Source organism: Manis javanica, chromosome 3 (genome assembly GCF_040802235.1).
Source record: "Manis javanica isolate MJ-LG chromosome 3, MJ_LKY, whole genome shotgun sequence".
Lineage (NCBI taxonomy): Eukaryota > Metazoa > Chordata > Mammalia > Pholidota > Manidae > Manis > Manis javanica.
Window position 1 is genome coordinate 86,601,557 of NC_133158.1, and position 22,650 is coordinate 86,624,206.

Consider the following 22,650-nt stretch of genomic DNA (forward strand, 5'->3'; position numbering starts at 1 on the left):
TTTCTAGGCATGGCAACTTCAAAATGCACTGCTTCAAAACAATTCCTTCTGTTTCTCCAAAGTTCTGTCTACATCCTCTATCTTGAAAGGATGAAATTATAATGTAGTCAGTTGCTCAAGTTAAAAAATTTCCGGACCATCACAAAAGAGAACAGACTACTTCCTTATCTGACATCCTTAACGATTCCAGTATATTTATGGACTGAAGTTCCAACTTTTAGTGTAGCATTTAAGTCCTTTTAGGATCTTGAGCAAACCTTCCTCACCTCAACTTCCTGCAGTCTCTCCCATTACTTTCGTCTCCCACACACTTCCTCACCTTCCTCTGCCCTATTAATGCCACTAGACAGTTGTTGAGAAACAAGACAAAAAAGTGCTGTGTTAAGTACAAAATCCTCCATAAATGTTACTATTAATGCAAAGTCCAGCTTAAAGCATCTTCCTCTGTGAAGCCTTTTCAGATATGTCATTGGTAATGTCTTATTTTGAACTCACACAGCATTCTCTGTGCTTCTTTTCCCAGCACTGAGGCACATGAATAATCTATTCAATCAAATGAAAACGTTTTTAGTGTGAGTGTAAACAATTAAAAGCACATGTTCCACATTTATTTCATCTTTGAATTTTTCCTCTTATAATGTATTCTTTGATCAGAATCAGAATTGTGAAAAGAAAAAAGGCTCTATGTTTAACTGGCTGAACTTCATCTGTATTGTAAACTTCCTGTAACAGCCTCTCAATTTTTGGTGCAAATGAGAATCATGTGTAAAAAAAACATACATGGCACCTCTATGATTAACTGGCTGAACTTCATCTGTATTGTAAACTTCCTGTTAACAGCCTCTCAATTTTTGGTGCAAATGAGAATCATGTGTAATAAAAACATACATGGCACCTCTTTATTTTTTAAAAATGGTTTATAAGGGATTCTGATACATTTCAACTATTGAAAAGTATTCTATAACATAGTTTGTTTTCTTTCCCTTTTTTGGTGGGGGGAGAGGTTAATTCTGACAATGCAGTGGAATGACATTTCATTATTTAAAAATGAAGTATTAATGCAGTCAGCAAAATAAGTAGGAAGTTAAAAGAAAAACCGTCTGATACAGTGCTACCAACTTTGTATCATGGGAATATGATCACTACATCTAATGAGTGACATGATAATGTGACATATGCATAAATAAATAAGAAAAATTAAAATATATTATTTAATGGATGCCTCTTTATATATTTAAAAGTAACCCATATAAAGATTCAGTTAAGTGGAGCTACCTAAAATATAGATTGCTTTACCTTTCCTATCTCTGTGTTCAAAGTTCTGTTAATATTTGAAAGGAAGAGTTAAAAGGATCGGCAGGATCCACTTTCATGTCTCTAACAGTCATATGTAGAATTGTACTCACTTGCAAGTGGCCCATGAAAAACTTGCTTTAGAACTATTTTTAAAAACAGGTAATGGAGTTTTCTTTTTTACTTCAAATGAACACTTTAAAAATTTGTCCGTAAGTTCCAAAAATGGCTCAGAATTCGTTGTTCCTTTTCACCTAAATACCAGACTTAAAACTATGAACTATATTGCTCTATGACAATGAACAGCTATTACCTATAGATATGCAAAAATTCACTTTCAAATTAGTTAAGATTCTAAAAACAGGACTTAGGATAGTGTTAAAAGTTTGTCAACTCTCCTTATAAAAATAAGAGCTAACAGCTCCCTATGGAAGGTATTATTCCCATATTAAATCTTAAGTAACACTATACTGGCATTTTTTTCTCATTTTTCAGTTATTTCATATATGTATATATGCTCTTTGCACCATGTTGGAATTTGAAGATGGGGAAAGGGGAGGAAGTAAGATATGGAGAATGTGGCCTTAAAATCCTCCTTCTCTTCAATTTTATAATCAAATAAATTTTATCATAAGAGATTCAAGTTTCAGTGAACTTCATTTAAATTTTGTTTAAAATGAAGGGATAAATATATCCTAATTACCTCATCTTTAATGATTTTCATGAAAGGAAATATGACTCTCACATTAGTTGCTGTTCTTAAAAGCTGGTAGCATTGATCTACAAAAACTTGTTTTGAAGGATTAGACTTAAGCTGAAGTTTACTCCATATGAAAATCAACTCCCTGTAAATGAGAAAAAAAAATCAAAGATACAGTTTATTCAAACACACACACACACACAGACATATATATCTTTTGCTAATTCTATCTATGCTATGGCTAGGATGTATACAAAGTGAGTGTAAATGTATTATTATGTTAACTCTCAAGTTATTTCTGCTACCTATATGTGACTAATAGAAGCTGGGGGAAGCACATCAGAAATTTTCATTTTGCAGTGGTATGGGATGAATTCCAATCCTGCTGACAAACCTAAGGCATCTCTAGTACTTGATGAAAACAAATTCTAACCCAGTATACCATTATTAATGATATTACTTTAAAGAAATAAACTTTGGCTTTTAATTAATGCCCTACTTATAAATTTAGAAATAAATATAAACTTTCTGCAAAGATGAAATGGTTCATATTTTCAATTTTCAATCTATTAAAATAACCAAAAGTACTACAGATTAACAATGTAAGACTATTCTGAAATTTTATATTTTAGATCTTCTCTTCCATTAAAAAAATGTAGTACTTTTAAACAAAAGTATACTTTTACATACTTAAATACTATAGAAAACTATAGTATTTCACAGGTAGGTTCTTTTCTAAAATGTGGACAGGGTTACTAGATGAACAAGGGAAGAGCACTGGGTTTTGAGGCAAAGAAAATCACTAGATATAATTGATATATTTGGATATCACATTCTAGCAAAGTAGAATTCTTTAAATTGTATCATAAAAGCTACATAAAATATCATCATTTTAAAAGTATTGATGAAAAAAAGATTTTTTAAGTGATTTGCTGAATATGTACTTTGAGCCCAGCACATACACCTAGTTAAATCTAAGGACAGCTTGACTACTATGGTGAGAGTAAGCTTATTTAGTCCACTTAGGCACAATACAGACAATGCAAACAAAATGACAGCAAGCAACATCCAAGTAAACCCAAAATTCCACCTCCATTTTGTACTTGCTTTGTGGGTGTTCGGAAGTTTCAGTCCATCACCTGCTGTTTTTGCACACATACTCCTTTATAAAGCTCACCAGGTTCACATATTCCCAATTTCCGTGCCTGGTATTTTGATTCAGATTGTTTTCTATCACCCTAACCCACTTAAAACAAAGGATATTCCTGCAAAATTGACTATCTTTTCCAATCAGTTAATGACACTAAAGATTTCTCTACCTATTTGATTCTGACCTATTTATTTTCCCCAGCCTTATATTTTGATTGTATTTTTTCTCATTCTTTCTCAATGCTACCACTGTACGCCATTTAATTTTACATATGTACTTCTGCCAGGGTGGCTAAACTTAGATCTGTTTCCAGCGTATGGGATCATTTCATTCAATGCTTATTGTACATGCTACATAACATTAATAGCAACAGAAACATGGGTTTTAGAGTCAGAAGAATCAGGATTTGAATCCTAAAGTGATAACTACTTCAGAATAGATCTTACTCTTTTTAATGATTGAATGCCTTCGATATACTTCCTTGCTAATATTTTATAGGTTCCGTTTCCCCAACTATTAATACATAGTAAATCTCAGTGACACATTTTATAGTGGAGAGAGTGCCAAGAACGTAAAAATGGGAATAAGATAGACCTAAATCTCAATGGGGCATTATACACTAACTGGTATAGTACTACCCCGTTCACAGGCATCCATTTTTCTGGGAATAGTCCTAAACACAGGTTCAGAACCCCAATGGCCATATCTCCTATGTGACCCTCTTCACCCTTTAGATTTTAATTCAGGAGTAGAAAACTGACCCCTTTCAGGCTAATCAGAGTCCCTAGAATGTTCTCCACTCTAAACTATGAAGCTGAGGAATAGTTGGCATTCCTTCTGGTCTGCACCAGGAAGACTGAAACTAACTGGAAGAAGAAACAAACTTAAAAAAACCCTAGCAATCTCAGTGTCCCTGGCAGCAGTTATCTTTGAAAACCTACTATATATTCCTGCCCTTTAGTTATTACCTTAGTTTATAGTATTCATGAAGGCTTTCACAAGAAGAGGCACTTGATACAGACTTTGAAAGATAAATTAAACTTATTTTGTAAACGAAAAAGTATTTTCCAAGTAGAATTATCAGCATAAAGAAAAGACAGACTAAATGGAGAAGAGTAACCAGTGGTGAGGAGACAAACCTAGAAGAGTACCCAGATTCAAATCCTGATCCTTCTGACTCTGAAACGCATGTTTCTGTTGTTACTAATATTACATGGCATATTGAATAAGCACTGAATGAAATGATCTGGGGAACATGAATTTAGCCACCCTGGTAGAAGTACGTATGTAAAATTACATAGCTTAAAGTGGAAGCACTGATAGATAAATAAGAATGCCCAAGTGAAATGTCTATCACATACTGATATTTAATAAATTCCTAGTTTCCTATATTCTGTCCTTACCAGTCTTCACAGTACCAAGCAGTTATAGTTTTTCAATAAATATTTATTAACAATCTGGTAAAAAATTATACTCCTAAATGCTTTCACCATTTAGAGGAAACCTCTTCAGGAAATACATTAAGGGAAATTGTAAACATGGAATGAGGTGAAAGATGATGGTGGACTTTCTAAATAAGGGGTATGTTATGAACCAAGAGCTATGGAAGAATTCAAACAGTTCATGGTGTATCTCTCCAACAGATTTTTACTCAGTATTATAGTTGAATTCAATGGTACTGTAATTCCATTCAATATTACAGAAATGAATGTCTGACATATTAGAAATGTATATATTTATTCTCTGTTCCCAAAACAACTTGAGACTTCTTACAGACATTCTTCAGTATTAATATTATCTTTTTACTTCCTTAAAGAGAGATCTTTTCTGTCTTTATTAACTCAGGAGGAAACCTGTCAAACAGTATATAATCCCAAGATCCTAATAATGTGCCAGGAGAAAGCTACCAATATGGATTTTAGCTTTCTAAAAGGCAACACATAAGTCTCAGGATATGGTTATGAAACTCCATTTTTATTGAATCCATATAGGGGTCTCAAGTTTTACTTGTACACTGGACTTTGAAGGAAAACAAAACAAAAACAAAAATCAAAACACCCTGAAAACCACTGACATTTGACTTCGTGAAGACCCAAAGAAAAGTTTAGTGAAACTTACATTTTATTTTCAATCAGGGTCCTTTAGAAAACACAGCACCAATTTGGTGCACACACATCTGCCAGGTAGCTAACTACTAATGCAATCAAGTTATCTAGTTGAAGAGAATAGTCTATGACAGGGTCTACAGCCACCCTTACAACACAGATTTTTTTTTTCATACTTGATGCATTTATAGTAAGTAATGTTTAATAGTAGAGGCTGTGAATCAGGCTGCCTGGATTTGAATCCTGACCTCATTATTGACTAGCTGAATGACTTGGCTGTAATATCTGCTCCATAAGATTGTTAGAATAAATGAAAAAATCCATATATAAAGCACACATTATAGGAAGCACTCAGCAAGTATTAGCAGCTGTGATTATTATTACTTTTATTAGTGATGGTCAGAGAAATGGGGTTGTTAGTAGCTTGCTATACTGGTTTGAGAGAGTAAAACTGCACTGTGAATGAGGTTCTATCCACAGATTGAGAGATGAAGTGTAAGCTGGTTAGTAGGGAAGGCCATGATGAAAAGACAACACAGGCCTTGTTGGCTGGAAAGAATCCTGCTTTTCAAGTTGCAATGAAAATCAACTTGTTCAGAAATAGGGAGGAGGGGCAGAAAAAGTAAGAGGGCAAGCAATCAGAATTCAGCCTACTAGAAAGAAAGACAAAGAAGCAGGCTAAAGATTCCTTTCCAATAAGGCAGTTGGAAGTTGTATACCCAATTTCTATTCTTGGCAGGTGACAGTGCCAGAAGCACAAAAGATAGGCATTATTCTATTTTCTATTTGTAGGGTACCTCCATAAAAAGTAGAAATTGGTTAACCAAGAGAAGAAAAAATGTTTTTCTAGTCTTCTTGTTTTGTTTATATGTGACTGCAATTTATTTGTGAGTATATTAAAATGAAAAAACTAAAGATATCCTGTTTAAATAGTTTAATACAGCCAAGGACAGAGAACATTCCTATCTCCATAGGAAAACATCTACTATAACAGTGATGTTTATATTCCATTTCAAAATAACTAAGTATCAGGAAATGACTAATACTTTGTGAAGTATTTAAAAGTGTATGTCTTACCACTGCCTCCTAATCCCCTCACCTCTATTTAAAATTCCAATTTACATAGTAAATATTTGAATAAAAATTGACATAATCTAACTAGAAGTATACTCCCTCAGAAGATAAGTTCCCTAATTTTTAGACTCATCTCTATTTGATTAATACTCATTAGCTGTTTGACTCTTTGAGTCTGAAGATTTTAATCTATAAAACAAGACTATTAAATGAGTTTATCTTTAAATCCCCTTTCCAGCTATTGTTTTAAATATATAAGAATTTAAAATTCAAAAGCATTGATTTTAAAATGTTTATGGTCCATGTCATTGCAGATCATTATGTTAAGCAAATAAAATTTAATTTTCCCTTAAGAATTAATGAAATGTCAAAGTGGTAGGGTTGTCTCTGTGTGTACTGTGTATTCATGTGTATGTGTATTCATAATTTCACCTAATAGCATTTGGAGGGTATGATGTACTAAAAACACTCTCATATCGCATTGTAAATTGCATGATTCACGATTGCTAGGTAGACTTGATGTTTCATATATCTGACCAATAACTTTTAAGTAGCTTTTTAAATATTATAAAAAGCTAATACTACACAATATCATTTATATTAGTGCCCCAAAAATGAAATAATTAGGTATAGATATAGCAAAATATGTATGTACAAGTTCTACATGAGGAAAACTGAAAAACTCTGATGAACGAAATCAAAGAACTAAATAAATGGCGAGATAATGTGTGTTCCTAAATAGAATCACTATGGTCAAAATGTCTGTTCTTCCAAACTTGAATCTGTAGATTCAGTGAAATCTCAGCTGATTATTTTATGGATATTGACAAACTGATTCTAGAGTTTATATGGAGAGGCAAAAGACCCAGAATGGCCAATACAGTGTTGAAGAAGAACAAAGTTGGAGGACTTACACTACCCAACTTCAAGACTTACTATAAAGCTAAAGTGATCAGAACAGTGTTGTACTGGGGGAAGAATAAATAGAGCCATGAAACAGAATAGAGAGCCCAGAAATAGGGCCATATAAATACAGTCAACTGATCTTTGATGAAGGAGTAAAGGCAACACATACAGCAAAAATAGTGTTTTTCAACAAATGGTGCTGAAACAACTGGAAATCCACATGAAAAACATGAATCTAGACAGACTTTTATACCCTTCACAAAAATTAATTCAAAATGAATCACAGATCTAAACATAAAATGCAAAACTACAAAACTCTTATAAACTAACTTAAGAGAACACCTAGGGTGACCTTAGGTATGATGATGCATTTTTAGATACAACACCAAAGACATAATCCGTGAAAGAAAGAACTGATCAGCTGAGCTTCATTCAAGTTTAAACCTCTCCTCTGTGAAAAACAGTATCAAGAGAATTAAAACATAAGCCACTAGGAGAAAATATTTGTATAAGACGTATCTGATAAAGGATTTTCCACAATATACAACAAACTTAAAACTCAATGAGAAAAAAAAAAAAAACAATAAAATATGGGCCAAAAACCTTGACAGACACCTCACCAAAGAAGATCCACAGATAGCAACTAAGCACATGAAAAGATGCTTTACATTGTATCTCATCAGGAAAATGCAAATTAAAACAACAAGGAGATACCACTACACACCTAGTAGGATGACCAGTCTGGAAAACTGACAATAAATACTGGTGAGGATGAGAAACAGGAATTCTCATGCATTGCTGCTGGAATACAGAATGGTCCAGCTACTTTGAAAGACAGTTTGATAGTTTCTTACAAAACTAATCATACTCTTAGCATACAGTCCAGCAATCACACTCCTTGGTATTTACCCAAAGGAATTGAAAACGTATGTCTACACAAAAACCTGCACACACATATTTATAGCACCTTTATTCATGTGACTGTCAAAACTTGGAAACAACCAGATGTCTTTCAGTAGGTGAATGGATAAATAAACTGTAGTAAACCCAGACAATGAGATATTATTCAGCGCTAAAAGAAATGAGCTATCAAGCCATGAAAAGACATGGAGAAACTTTTAAGTGAAAATTAGTAAGTGAAAGAAGCCAAACTGAAAAGGCTACGCTGTATAATTCCAACTTTATGATATTCTGGAAAAGCAAAACTGTGAAGATATTAAAAAGATCAGTGGTTTCCAGAGGTGGAGGTAGTGGGGAGAGATAAACAGGCAAAGCACAGAGGATTTTGGGGGTTTTGAAAATATTCTTGATATTATACTGATGTACTCCATTATCCATTTGTCCATATTCGTAGAATATATGACACCAAGAGTGAACCCTAAGGTAAACTGTACACTTACAGTGATTATGATATGTAGGTTCATCCTTGGTAAAAAACTGAACTATTCTGGTAAGAGATGTTGATAACCTGGAGCCTGGGTAAACGGAAAATGTCTGTATATACCTCTCAATTTGATTGTAAACCTGAAACTACTCAAAAAAAATAAAGTCTTAAAAAATTAACACTTCAAATTTAATTTAAAACATAACTTTCATTGTAACTCATACCTTAAACATTTACACTGTCAATTACTGGTACATGATTACTGTCCTTTTTAATATTTAGGTCTTACAACCTACTATTATTTCTTGCATGATAAAGTGGCTTAATATTTTCACATAACTTTAAAAAAGAGATACATATGAAGTCCAAACTCCACTAACCAATTTTCCTTCTGTTTCCCATCTTACCATTTTAATTTCTGTATTAGGAACACTTACCAGATATAGTACATAGCACCACTCTGGAGCTGTGAAATAAGAAAGGATTCACAGAGTTGCAAGGCTAACATAGTCTTGCCTTCTTTTTCAGTGTTACAGATGATATCAATTCCATTCTTACAGTCAGTTTTCAGTAATTGCTGTAAGAGGAAAAATCAGTTTTATATCATTAAAAATATCTGAAAAGTGGCAATAATTGTTCAAACATTCAGAAGTAGATTCTAGTTTTCTTCTACATACATAATGAATCATACAGAAATATTTTCATGGTTTCATAGTTTCTACTTTTTATCTCTTTAAGGTCCTCAACTTCTGGTAACTAGAGTCCACCTTAGGAAAATATTTTCTTTTAATTTCTTCATATTTTAGGTAAAAGGCGAAACTGTAATATTTCCCGGTTTTTATTTGATCTCCTCTGTCACACCAGAAGCTCAACATGGATAATGCTTATTAATGAACTCTGTTAATTTCATCATTTGTTAACATCAGATTCTGTCTAAGTCAACATGAGCTTAAAGAATGGCACCAAAGAGAACACATCTAAATAATGTATTCTTGAAACCTTTGGTATTAATATAAAAGCAATTTAACAAGAACAGGCTACTTTTTTTTTCTTTAATTGTAAGGTTAAAATGGTAAAAGGCAAACGTCATCTCAGACAGTACCTCCTGGAATAGCTGATCTTCTACAGGTGACATAAACAGACAGGTGAAGAGTGCTTGATGGAAGTACAAGTCTTTACTGATTTTGGGGTGATTTATACAAGATTTAATGAGAGCCATTGCTTCAGGTATGCGTTCACAAGCAATTAGGTATCTGGCACGCAGTTCAAAGAACAGTGGATTTTCAGAACTTAAGTATTTGTTCACTATATTAAAAGGAAAACAGACTCATTATATTCAAAAGATTCAAACTTTGTTGGTGGAAACATTACCACTAATGTTATATAATTAGATTAACTAGTTATTTAATTAGACATTTTCTTCAACAGTTTGTTTGTCAAAAGAATACTCAATTATATGACTGGAAAAATGGAAATAAGAGTAACACCAAAACAGTGCTCAAGAAACATCTGTTGATTTCTTCTGTCTGAAAAGTAAAAAAATAAAATTTTTTAAAGAAAAAAACATGAAATAGTCTTATTTTAGTTCACTAGTATATAAAAATGTTTCAAATAACATGAAGTCTGGAATTGCTTTCTAGTCTAAATATGTACTTTATCTCCTTACTGCCCAATATTTTCCTTAAGATTAAAAGGCTGAATCATTAAAATCATATTCAGATTAATTATAGAGAAATATAATCTGAATTAATGAAAAGGCTAAATTATATAAGAAATATATCTTACTGGTTTTCAACAAAAAACTAAGCCAAAAGAAGTCCCAAATAGGACTTCTTATTAACATATGGTCATGTCACTAAGGATAATTACTAGTTAATACTTGCTTTTATATAATTTAAAAAAATATTAAACACTTTTATCTATATAAGTTTATTTAGACCTAACAACAACCTTATGACCAGTATCATAATACTTGTTTTACAGATCACAAAACTGAGTCTCAGAGAGGTCAAATGACTTGCCCAAGGACACAGAATCACTAAGTGGCAGAGCAGGAACGAGAACTCCTATTTCATTATTTCTAATCGAAAAGTGTTTTAATTAGTTGTATATGTTTAATCAGTAGCTTCAATGCCTATAAGTAGTGTTTGATTTGGGCTTCGATATTTGCCTTGTAATTGTTTACAAAATATAATAAGCAGACACGGATTTGTGTAGTTAGTACAAAGATAAACTTCAGACTGGCCTATACCCTAATAATCACCAACTAAAGGAAAGTCATCCATATTACTGAGTCTCTAAAGCAGCTTTTCCCAAAGTGAGGTATGCTAGTGTAAGTATGAAAGGACTCTCTCCCTCTCTATCTATATAAATAAGCCATTAGCTATTTATCTATCTATCTAAATAAGCCATCCGCCCTGCACCAAACCAACAGGTTTTTCTAGCTCCCATTCAGAAGCATAAAAACTCCCCTAAAAGCCCAAACTTTCTTCTTCCCTGTTCTCACTCTTTGAAGGTATGGCTTTGTCTAGCTCTTATCCCCTCTGGCCACAACACCCAGTCTCCTTAGAGTTTCCTTCAATCTGTTACCCTTACCTTCCCTATATTTGACTCTTCATACTTTTCTTCAATAACCAACTTTTATTCCTCAGTTCCAACTGCTTCCCTCTTCAATTTTTTTTTTCCTTTCTGAAACCCTCCCATCAAGTGCCAGTCTCCTCTGTACCCTGGAGTATATATCACTATACACTATCACATATACCTTAGCTCATTCTCCCTCGTCTTATCCTATTCCCTGTCTCATTCCACCACTTTGCACACTTTCCTGGTCTTATCTCTTTCTTCACCTCTCAAAACTATTACAGTCCTCCACACTTGTATCTGGGATCGGGCTTGCTCTTAGGCCTGATTAGCATAGCCCCTTACCTGTACTCACAACCCACCCCTACTCCTTAACCTGGGACAAATCAAAAGATCCTAACCTCAGTAAAATCTGTTTGAAGTGTCTTTCTCACTACACCAAGGTCTGAATGGTACCAGAGTTGGGAGGTCTTCTCTTCCCTTTGGCCATCTTAGGCTCTCTCCGTGCTTTCAAATGTTTTCCAAACGTGGACACTTACTCTCTACCACTGAGCTTAAATTCTAAGTTTTGGTGATCCAAAATCTTCTAGGGCTCAGGAATAATAAGGCAATTTTTTTTTCTTTTTTCAAAAAGAATTAACTAGAAGTAGTTGACAGGGCCTCCTGCCTCAAATGGGAATTCTGGCCTACAGGAACCATTGTGGATCTAGGTTTGGGAGAAGGTAATGTCAATGAAGTTTACAGGTGGTTAAGGGGATGAGATAAATCTTATACTAATGGATGATGTTTGGGAAACACTGCTCTACATACAATATTTGGAATTGATACTTCTATAGTCATTCAATTAGTCACTCATTCACTTAAGCATTCATCATGTGGTCATTCATTCAATCAGCAAATACTTATATTGAGCACCTTAACTCTGTATCAGGCATTGGGCCAGGTGTAGGATATGTAGTAATGGTGACAAAAATTGAAAGAATTCCAGGCCTCACAGTTTCCTATATAGAGAAATTCCATGTGCTTAAGAAGGATGTTTATTTTTTTTTTAAAAAAAGATGTTCCTACTTAGATTTTTAAAATGTAACTGAAGTGACAAAAGCAAACTCTGTAAGAAAGTAACATCTATATAGTAAATGTGTTAATACTCTTAATTCCCACTGGAATAAATGTACCTAATCTAGTGTCAAAAATTGTTCTTGGGCCAGATTAGTATAATAAATAACTTAAACACACTTTTATATGAAAATACATTACTCTTATTCAATATTACAAAATAAAGAAAAATTACTATTACTGCTCTAGTTAAAAATGAAACTCTATTTGCTTCTCACAAATGTTAGTTTTGATTTGAGTCTCCTGAAGTACCTATCTCCTGAGATGCTGGCTGGGCTTTAAGAACAGCTTGCAACACTGGATCTTCCCATGGGCCACCATCTCTAATGATTCGAGTCACCAGTTCCAGATTCACATTTCCATATCTGCGGAGGTGATTCTGGCATTCCTAGGAGAGAAAAATCATTTTGGCTTTGTGAATTTAAAGGGGTTAAAAACTAAACTTGATCATCATTGTCAATAAAATGACTGATGGTCAATGAGGCAGTTACCAAATTATAAAAGAGAAAGAGTTGCTATAGTAACCTAACTAGGGTGTCAAAATCCCAATAGTAGACAAATAGGCTCTAAGGCCAAAGGTTACACAGTTTGTACATAACTGGACTTAGAAAATCCCATTATAAATAGGGATGAAGTGTAACCTAAGGGAAAAACTTAGGGATGCATCATTTCTAGGAAAAGAACCAGGTTGCAAAAATATAAAAATTAAAACATTCAGTTAAATTTATGTGAGGCCTCATAGTAATTATTAACAATGGCAGGTAAGAGCCTGATAATATATGGCTGAATGAGCCCCTGTCCAGCATAGACTCTGGCTGACACATAGACACAGATCCCCTGCCCTGCTCCCAAATGTATATATAATCTTAGTTGTGATAGAAGGCTAGAAGATGGAAATTCTCTTCCACTTTGTTCTATAAGTAGATTTATAGTTTGAGAATGAAGAAATGACAAGCTAAAGGAATGAATCCAGCCTATATTGTGAAGATTTTGCATTAAGTTTAAGATAAAGATGTATTCATAAGTTGGGCGTTAACTGATAATTTACATTTTCTGATATATTTTTTAAAGATATTTGAAATGTGTTTAGAGAATGTGCTATCTTAGATTTGTGATTATAATATTAATTATATAACAAGCTAAGTTTGTAAATAATATTTAATTTAGGACAACTTGGTTTACTAAATTTATAAATTTGATTTATTAGATATAAATTTACAAGATTTAATTGTTTATACTTTTTTGAATTGTTACATTCTTCAGTGTTGGTTTTAAAAAGTTTCAGGGTACTTAATTTGGTAATTTATAAAAATTACGTGAAGGCCTAGTGAAGATATGAATACATTTATTGTTTTAAGTGCAAACTGAGCTTAAAGGCTTAAGAAAAAAAAAGATATTGAAATTGGAAATGTTAAAAATTTGAATAAAATGCACATCAATTATAACATAATTGCCCCGAATTTCTTTCTGAGCTCAAATCCCTCAGATATTAAAAACTAGTAACAGTTATAAAGCAAAGCTTCAGGATAAAATAGTATATTCACAAATCTTACTTATCAGATAAATAATCAGACTATATATTCCATGTTGCAATAAACACTTTGCTTTTATTAAATTGTCATGAACTTTCATCATTTGAACATTCCAAAGTGATATCTATATGCCAGTTTTCATTCCTTGTTAAAACACACTAGAGATTTTGTTTTATAAGAGAACAAAGCAGTAGAAGAAATCAAGTTTCAAGATCAAGAAATCAGTCAAAGAAGTCCAAAGGATCATTAATTCAAAACATGAAACTAAGTATCTTCTAAATGTTATTTAGGACATTCCCAAATTAAAACCTGCAACCAAGCAAACAAAAATCCTACAAACAATGGGCAAGTTACTTCACCTCTCTGTGCTCCTTCAGTTAACTCATCTACAAAACGGATACTAAAAACACCTTCATAGGATTGTTGTGAGGATTAAATAATACACAATGTTGAAAAGAGTTCTTGGTACAGGACCTAGCACATAGTAAACACTTAATATTATTGTTTCTTCAAGTATTTTTTTTAACATTTAACATGAATATTTATTTTAGGACACTGAAGCCTTTACATAGAATTTCTATGTTTCCGTGTGTCATCATGAAAATAGCGTTCATAAAACTAAGGTATAAAGTTTTTCATCAGCCATGACTTTTTATTAACACATGGAACACAGCAACAATCTGTGGCAACAGCTTCATGGTTAAAAACAATCATCAATTTCAAACCTCAGGGTAAAACAAACTCCTAAATTACTCTAAATACACATACTGCTGTCCTTAAAATTCCACTACAATAAGCTGGCTTTTGATCCAGTCAAAGCACAAGAAATAAGGTGAGCTGGATGCAAGCCCCTGAATCACTGGCAAGCTTTAGCTCCCCTGATGAGTTCTTGGACAACCCCATCTTTCTAGCTGCCTGAGGGTAGGTGAGGCACCACAGCGATTAGCACTGTGGCATCTAGAAATGGATTGAGGCCTAAATCAAGACAGGGTGAAACAAGTCTACTGCTAATTTCCTAAACTTGGCTGGAAATAAACACTTGAAGGTCTTATTAAAAAACAGGTTCCCAGGCCCCTATTCAAACTTACTAAATCAAAATTCCTAAAGGACAGCCCTAATAATTCATTTAACATTTCCCACCCTACTGCACCTTTGGCATACTTTTTGATATACCTTCTACAGTTAGTGTGCACTTTCTTAAATGTTTATGCTATCAATTATACACTTGCACTCCTATCAAAAATTAGTAAATTAGCTTAAGCTCAGGTATCTAAGCTAAACATTATAAATGAAAGCTTTGTTTTTTGTGAGTGTGCACTTTCAGAGTCAAGTACCCCATATTTTGGAGACCACTTCTATAGGAAATAGCTCAGGATAGAAAAGAGAGATGAATAAATATTTCATTTTCGTCTCTTTGAAAAAAACACAGGATGAAAAAGAACAAAAAAGTCTGTAACTGTCTTTTGGCTCCTCCTTCCTTAAATAATATGGTGGCTTTGGGGGATGGTATTTAATTATTACAAAGTGAAAAGGGAAGCCTTTAATCACTGTAGAATTCACATTTTTTCTATAGTATAAACATACTGTATTTTTTAAGAATGTTTACTGAATTAAAAACTTGGACCTGTATTTTATCCAATACTTTACTGAGTCATCTGTGTACTATTGATATCCACTGGACTGTGCTAAATGTAATCCCTCAGAAACTTCCATTCAACCTTGTATTGTTGCCAAAGATAGAAAAAACACAACTCCTTTCCCTCACTCTTTTTTTCAGAATCCATTGTAGGGTGGGCTTCATGTTTTGTTCCTGAAAAATTTTCTTCCCTGAACCCATCACCACTTTAGAGTTGGCTATTACATGTCTGTGACGCTGTTAAATCAGTGTTCTGGCCATTGTACATACTTGGATCTGAATCCTTCAGCAGCTTACCAAAAAAAGAAAGCCATAATGCCCCAACTTCATATTTAAGGACCTCTGGCTTTACCTACCTATTACACATCATCACATCATGAGTCCTTTTATCCAGCCTCATCTCCTCATGTCTCTCTAACTCATCTTCTACTTTCTTGCCTATGTTTTTTCTCTTATCACTGTCTCTTTTCTACAACTTCGTATAAACCTCTAAGCCTTCCTATAAAGTTACCTAAATCCTTTCTTAACTATCTTTCCAAAGTTCTACCTTTCCCTGAGAAGCATCCACGGGCTACCTCAATCCATAAAAAACTTAATTCCTCTCCTGGTACTGAAAATCTATACCAGTCCACTCTTCTAGTATTTATTATATAAGAGAAGGACATTGCATTATTAAGTGCTGGTATCTTATTTCCTACATAGTTAAAAGCTTCAAATAGATCAGCAAAGGAAAGGTAGGTGTACCTTCTCTGGTACACAGAGAAGATAGCTCAATAACAAGTAACTTTTTAAATCAAAATACAGTTTTATGGACATCTGTGCAAATAGAGACACCATGCAGTATGTTGTATTTTGAATGAAATGCAGATTCTAGAGTAAAATTTTATTATACCACGTCAAATTTATCCATTAGCAAGCTATCATAGCAAATCGAATATATAAAAAGTCTTCAATGCGGTTAATTTTAAAATACTTTGACATGAGATAAGAATGATCATGGTATCTTTTATTATTACAATTTCATTGTTTATCTTATGGCAAACAAAAAAATAGTTTAAACGTTATATAATTTTCTTTTACAAAAAGACAGTTATCACAAATTTTCTGTTCATTTCTTTGGTACGTTCCTAAGGAATATTTACCAGACGTTTTTGAGAAAATGAACTTTCTGAGTTTGCCCACATAAAGAGGACATTATAATAGTGAAAACTCACTGCTTTATAAAAGAAATTTCTTAATGGAGAAAATCATTTAAAATGCATGTTTGGAAGTGTTTACATCATTAAATGATTGTTGCCAAAATTGATGTTACCTATAATGCTTATATCTATACCATTAAAAAGCTTAAGAGTTTTCTCTTGAAAAATCTTTCAAATGGAGCATTTTGACAAATTTTCAATTAATTTGTTAAAAACAGTATTTAAGAAAACACTGATTTCAGGAATAACAGAAATTTAGCAGTCAAATTTCAATGAAAGTCTATAAACTTGGTGGAAGGAACTTAAAACTGAGTATCATACTTTAGAAAAGAAAAATTTTCCATTTGGATGAAAAGTATCTTTTTCACCTATGACAGCTATTAAAAACACTTATTAAAGTAAACTGAACTTACTTACAAAGTAAACTTTACATTACTATGTGACTTAGAATGTTTAAAAAATAAAGCATATTCAAAATCACTGGTGTCATTGTTTTATACTGTTAATACATTTTAACTTTTATCAATTTCAAATGTATTTTCATGTTTCATAATGTATGTAGTATTAATAGATGTACATAAATAACAAATATACATATATTACAGATATGAGCGCGATTTCTGTTTTAAAAACCTGGATGGGTGTGATACCCAGCCGAGACTCCTGGTTTTAGGTATTAATTTGTTCTTAACTTGTGTTTGGAATCAAATATAAAGCTTGTCTTCAACTGATCGTAATGTCATGTCAGTTTCCTTTACCATCTCCTGATCTGCTTATTTCTTGCCATTTCTACAGTTTACATTCTAGTGTAGGACTTCATCTTCTAGCACTCAAGAAAACCACATTAAAGTTTCTTCTTCCCTGTCCCCAATAAGGCAGTCAAGTATTTAGAAGATTTTAAAATGTTAAACCATGAGGTCTAAGATAGTAGTATAAATAAAACATTTCTTTGAGCCTCTTATTTTGACATGCATTACTGCAAACACATGGTTACATATTTCATGTAATAGATTGGGGAATAATGGTTGAAAGAAAGACTTAGGCCCTGATTCTGCCTTTATAAACCTTAATTCCATTGGAGCTTAATTTCCTGACCTGTAAAATAAGGGCTTTTTGAATTAAACAATTTCTAAGGTGAGTCCAAGTCTCAAAATTATACAAATACATGAATGCCTATAAATTACACACATATTTAATTTTTAAAAATAACTAGAACCTTAGTCAACTAAGCTGTTCCTTTTGGGGCTTTTGAAAAAAAAATTAAAATGAGTAATTGTATCTTGTTTAATAAAAATAAAGAATAACGTTTTTAAACATTTACAGATTTTTAAGTAATAAATGTAAATGTTAATTAAGTTTATTTCAAGAGGAAGCCAGTGATAGAATAAAACCATCATAAACAGAACATAATCAAATTTTAGTATTAATTGGTAATTGCTATGCTAATGAAGGTACAATCCTATCATTAACATTTTTAAATAACTAATGAAATATGACCGACAGAAGTGCTATTGTTACAGTTCTAGCCTGTAAGACAGACCCCCAAGCAAAATTAAGGTGCACGCAAGATTTGAGCACAGGTTCCCAAATTAACATAAAACATGATTCAGCAGAAAGAGCCCCGGAGTCAGTCAAGAGAACAGGTCACAGTATTGGCAATGCTACAAACTGGGCAAGTTATTTAATCTCCAATAAATATTGCTGAGTGGATGATTGAATGAATTTTTTTAGTCTGAGTTCAGTTTCATTATTTATTAAAAATGCCCTCCACAGGTTGTTACAACTGAATTTTCTATGATCTAGTATTTTATGTGGGGTAATATAAACTACTTCAAGCACTAATATGCTGATAATTCTAGTTTTTACTAGGATACTCTCAGAATCACCTTTAAGTAAACAATGCCTCAGTGATCCTGACTTGCCTTCAGAACTAGTTTCCAGGTGTTGATCCTATCAATTTTGAGAGCACTTACATGCCTCCTCCTAACAACAAGATGGTGAGATGCTCAGAATATAAAATCTTTCTCTACCGTTGAATACTATAATGCAATTATCAATGCATAATTTTTAGTACCCTCTTTTGAGATGACTGTTGTTCCCTGTATCAGCATACTGGCCCTTCTTGAGATATACAACTTACTGATGTTGACAGCTCTCTTTGGAGGCTTGCTCTTGGTCACTTGAGCTGACCTGTCTCAAGTTTATTATATAATTTATGCTTGAAGTAACTGGCTCTTTTATCTCTTCAAGGTGATAATAACTTCAATAATTGAACAAAAGTAAGTAGTTCCTCTCACAAAAGATTATTTAAAAAAATGAAAATATTTCTCAAGTGGTGATATAAGGAATAACAATTTCAAAAACATAAATGCCAGTGGAAAAATATCAAAGCTTTACCCATTTCAATTCAAGATTTATCCAAGGAATATATCTTTACACAATGATTTCAGAATCTGAAACTTTAATTTTAACATCAGCTTTTTTCACTCTAGTCCTAAATATGTGGCACACTTGTCAAGTACGTTTCATTCAAAGACAGTGAAAACTTCTCCCTTTTCTCACAATTAAGCATTCTTCGATTTCTTTTTTTCTACACATTGTCAAAGTAGAACCCACAAGTAAATATTTGATGGTTTCATCCCATGAATACATTTATTTATCTCGCCCCTCCATTTTATAGTGGTAATCAATGGATCATGAATTTCAGACAATATGCCTGTTTCATTTTTTAGAGTTCAGCAAGTATGCATCTCTAAAAGGAATTTTTTTAAAAGAAAGAAATGGCTAGACATCAGATAAGAATGTCTGTGAACTTGTTTATCCTTCATTTGTGTTGGCAAACGTATCAGTACTAAGGCACTGAGACTACTAAGTGTTGGAGACAGGGATGAAAGCCAGCCTCTGCCCACCAGATCTAACAGCAAAGTTGAAGAAACTGTCAAACCACAGATAGGCTATAGAGGTATTAGTGTTTTAGTAGCAGTGGAAAAACTTAGGGTGGAAAAGTGATATGCAGCCAAAATGGAGTAGAGCAGAAAGAGAACTTCTATGAGTAGAAAATTTGGGAACACAGTTTGGAAACTGCTCCTCTCAAAATGTCTTGCTATAAGCTGATACGGTTGTAGTCTTCAAAAGCCTTTTAACCAGCACTACAAAGATGGTTTTGAATGCCATAATTAGGACTTTGCCCAATTAAGTCTTTGAGCAACTTCATTCTAAGTAGTCTAGGGAGTGGACATTGTCCAGAAGGTTTTAGTGGAAAGGAAATAGTTCTAAATGTCTTCACATTCGCTAAAAGTAATAAAATCTGGGAGGTGTGCTGGTTTACTATGTGGATGAGTATACACTGTGACATCTTAAAGGAGACCAACATTTTCCTCAGTGAGACAGGGTGGGCATAACAATTTATTTGAACTCCTCTCTGTCTGGTTCTTTTACTTCTGGTTATTTTTTGCTCTTCTCTTACGATGTTATTGCAGTTAAGATAGCTGTTGGCACCCTCCTGTTTGAGAGGTTATTGTCCCAACCTCCTCTTACCTCTTTCCCTGCTTCACCCAAAGAAGGACAAGAAGGTTAAAAAATAGAGTGGAGTCCCAAGATAGAAAGCTTAACTAAGGCCTACTTCTATTCTGAACAAAAAAGATCTTTGTCACTTATACACTAATTCCAAGGGGTAGGTATAGACTTTTCTCTGAGGTCAGGGCAGGCTCACTGAAACATCTGCAGAACCTTGGCAGTAAAGCTTCTAGATTACAGGCTGGCATTTTGCTGACTACCAAAGTCTCTTTTATTTCTTTCTAAATTGAAAAATAAAACAAAAAAAAACCTTTATAACATCTATTTCTCTCTTGATTTATAAAGTAATACATGTTCTAGGTTAAAAAAATAATAGGGAGATACAAATATAGACTCATGAATCCAACCATCATTGGTCTTTAGTACTTGAATCTTCCAAAGATATTTAAAACTATCATCTAGAATGGAACTTACCTTCTTTCTATATACTGCTTTTCCCTCCATAATCACCACCCACTTAGTGAATGGCACTATTCTATGTGGTTACTTCAGCTTAGATGCCCAAGAGTGTACTTGATTCTTCCGTTTTCCTCACTTCCACCTAATTAGTACCATAAATCTGAGATTTTTAGCTCCAGATTAGTATGTGTGCTTTTATTTACAACTCATATTTTCTTTTTCTGGAATCACTTTTGACATTAATAGAATTTCCATAATAGCCAAATTAACAATAGCCTACTAACTTGTTTCCTCAGGTCAGTCCTGTTTTTCTGTAACACTGCATTTGTAAATTCTTTGTTTTAACCATTTCTAAATCAGCTGGCATATTTCTTCACTTACTTTCCTGATCAAAGACATGTAATTGGATTGTTTTCCAAGTATTTGAACTGTTTATTTCTGTTGCTTTGTCTCAGAAACTATAGGGCGTGGCATCTATTTTAATTTATTAATTTATATTTTTATTATAAATTAATATATTTTATTAATAATAAAAATATTAAGTTTTTTCCCCTTGAAAAACTCCGTAGACATTTATTCTGACATTTGTTATAATGGAGAATATCATTGCCAGCCTGATTTTATTTTTTCCTTTGTGGGAATCCTGTTCTACATGAGTCCTGAATTTGCAGGAACTTCTCTTTATCCTGAAAATTGAAGACTATAGTGGGATATGGCTACAGGTAACTATGAATTAAAAATTAACTTTTAGACATTTCCTTCCCTGATTTGGTTTTTTCCTGGAGCTAATCTTCTGCTGACTACCTTCACTATACTTTTAATTTAGTAGCTTCATCGCCATATAATATTTTACCTACATATATTCTTTGGGGTTATTCCTTCTTTACAATTTCACTTCCAGTTTCATGGAAGATACCCTGATGTCAACCACAGCAAGAACATTAACTGTTTTTTTTTAACTTGACCTGACCATATAATTGATGGTAATTGGTGTTACTATATTCATCTTTACCTAGGATATCTAGAACAGTGAGCTGTTTACTAATGGGTAAGTAGGTCTCTGCCAAATCCTTCAACCCCAGACCAAGAGAGAAGGGAGAATTTATAAGTTTAATATGTTAGATCAATGACCCATGAAGCAATAAAGTGACAACCACACCTCTTTACAAAACTTTCTTACTTCTAGGTATTGGGGTAGGCTGCTTTAGTTCAGGTCATACTCTCATTCTCTTAATAGAAGGAGCATTCATATACAGAAGCATACATCCCATTTTTAATGTAGGTAAAAGTCACATCAGGATTCCTGTTCTATAGTCTCTGCTGCACACCCGGTGCACTTTCAAGAAGCCCCAGGAAGAATGAGATTGGCCAAATACCTAATGCCCCACTGTCTGCTAGTTCCCTAAATCCTGTTGTTATAAGCTAGAGGGAAGGGAGGAGTCATTATTGGATAGCACTGGAAGGTCTCTCTTCTTTCTCTCCATGCCCTTATCTTGCACTTCTCTATTTAATTACCTTCACTTAATCAAGTATTGTTGGGCCCATCCCTCATCTGGCCCCATCCCTGAGTACTTGGTCTTAATCCAAGTTCCAGCATTCATTTAGAATTTCTTTCTCATTTTATATTACTTTTGTCATTTTATTGGGAATTTAGAAGATTAAATTAATGGGTTTTAGAGACCCAGTGCATGAATTCAATCACAAGCCTATGGAAAGCTCAACAATGAACAGATAAAAAATAATCATCAAATAGGTACATCATATAAGAAATGTGTCATCTTTTTGTGTTGAGGTAAAGAACATTATTGGAAGCCAAGGGCTAAGAAAGCAAGTTTATAGAAACCAGTAAATGGAACATCTAGTTCTAGAAATGAAGTTTCCTCTTATTCTGCTTTCAATGGATAAGAAGACTTAAAAATTTGAACAGCTCAGGTTTTAGGAAATAAAAAATTCATGGAAGAATAGAATAAACGTAAGGGCTAGATCTTGGTCTTATTGTG

The 22,650-nt window shown here is 33.3% G+C and overlaps 1 protein-coding gene and 1 long non-coding RNA gene across 11 annotated transcripts in view; one reads left to right on the forward strand and one right to left on the reverse strand.

Moving 5' to 3' along the window:
• LOC108395164 (uncharacterized) overlaps positions 1–22,650 on the forward strand; it is a 90,170-nt gene that overhangs the window by 12,288 nt on the left and 55,232 nt on the right. The window lies entirely within an intron of this gene.
• The window catches only part of ZNF654 (zinc finger protein 654), an 84,869-nt gene that overhangs the window by 6,653 nt on the left and 55,566 nt on the right, over positions 1–22,650 (reverse strand). For 3 of the 4 annotated variants that reach the window (XM_017657215.3, XM_017657213.3, XM_073231801.1), the window contains 4 exons: positions 12,561–12,696; positions 9,715–9,917; positions 9,050–9,189; positions 1,997–2,138 (listed from right to left, as the gene is read on the reverse strand). In XM_017657215.3, the coding sequence (XP_017512704.1) occupies positions 1,997–2,138; positions 9,050–9,189; positions 9,715–9,917; positions 12,561–12,696 (621 nt within the window). The remainder of the gene's footprint in view (positions 1–1,996; positions 2,139–9,049; positions 9,190–9,714; positions 9,918–12,560; positions 12,697–22,650) is intronic. The other variant, XM_073231800.1, reaches the window with a different exon arrangement.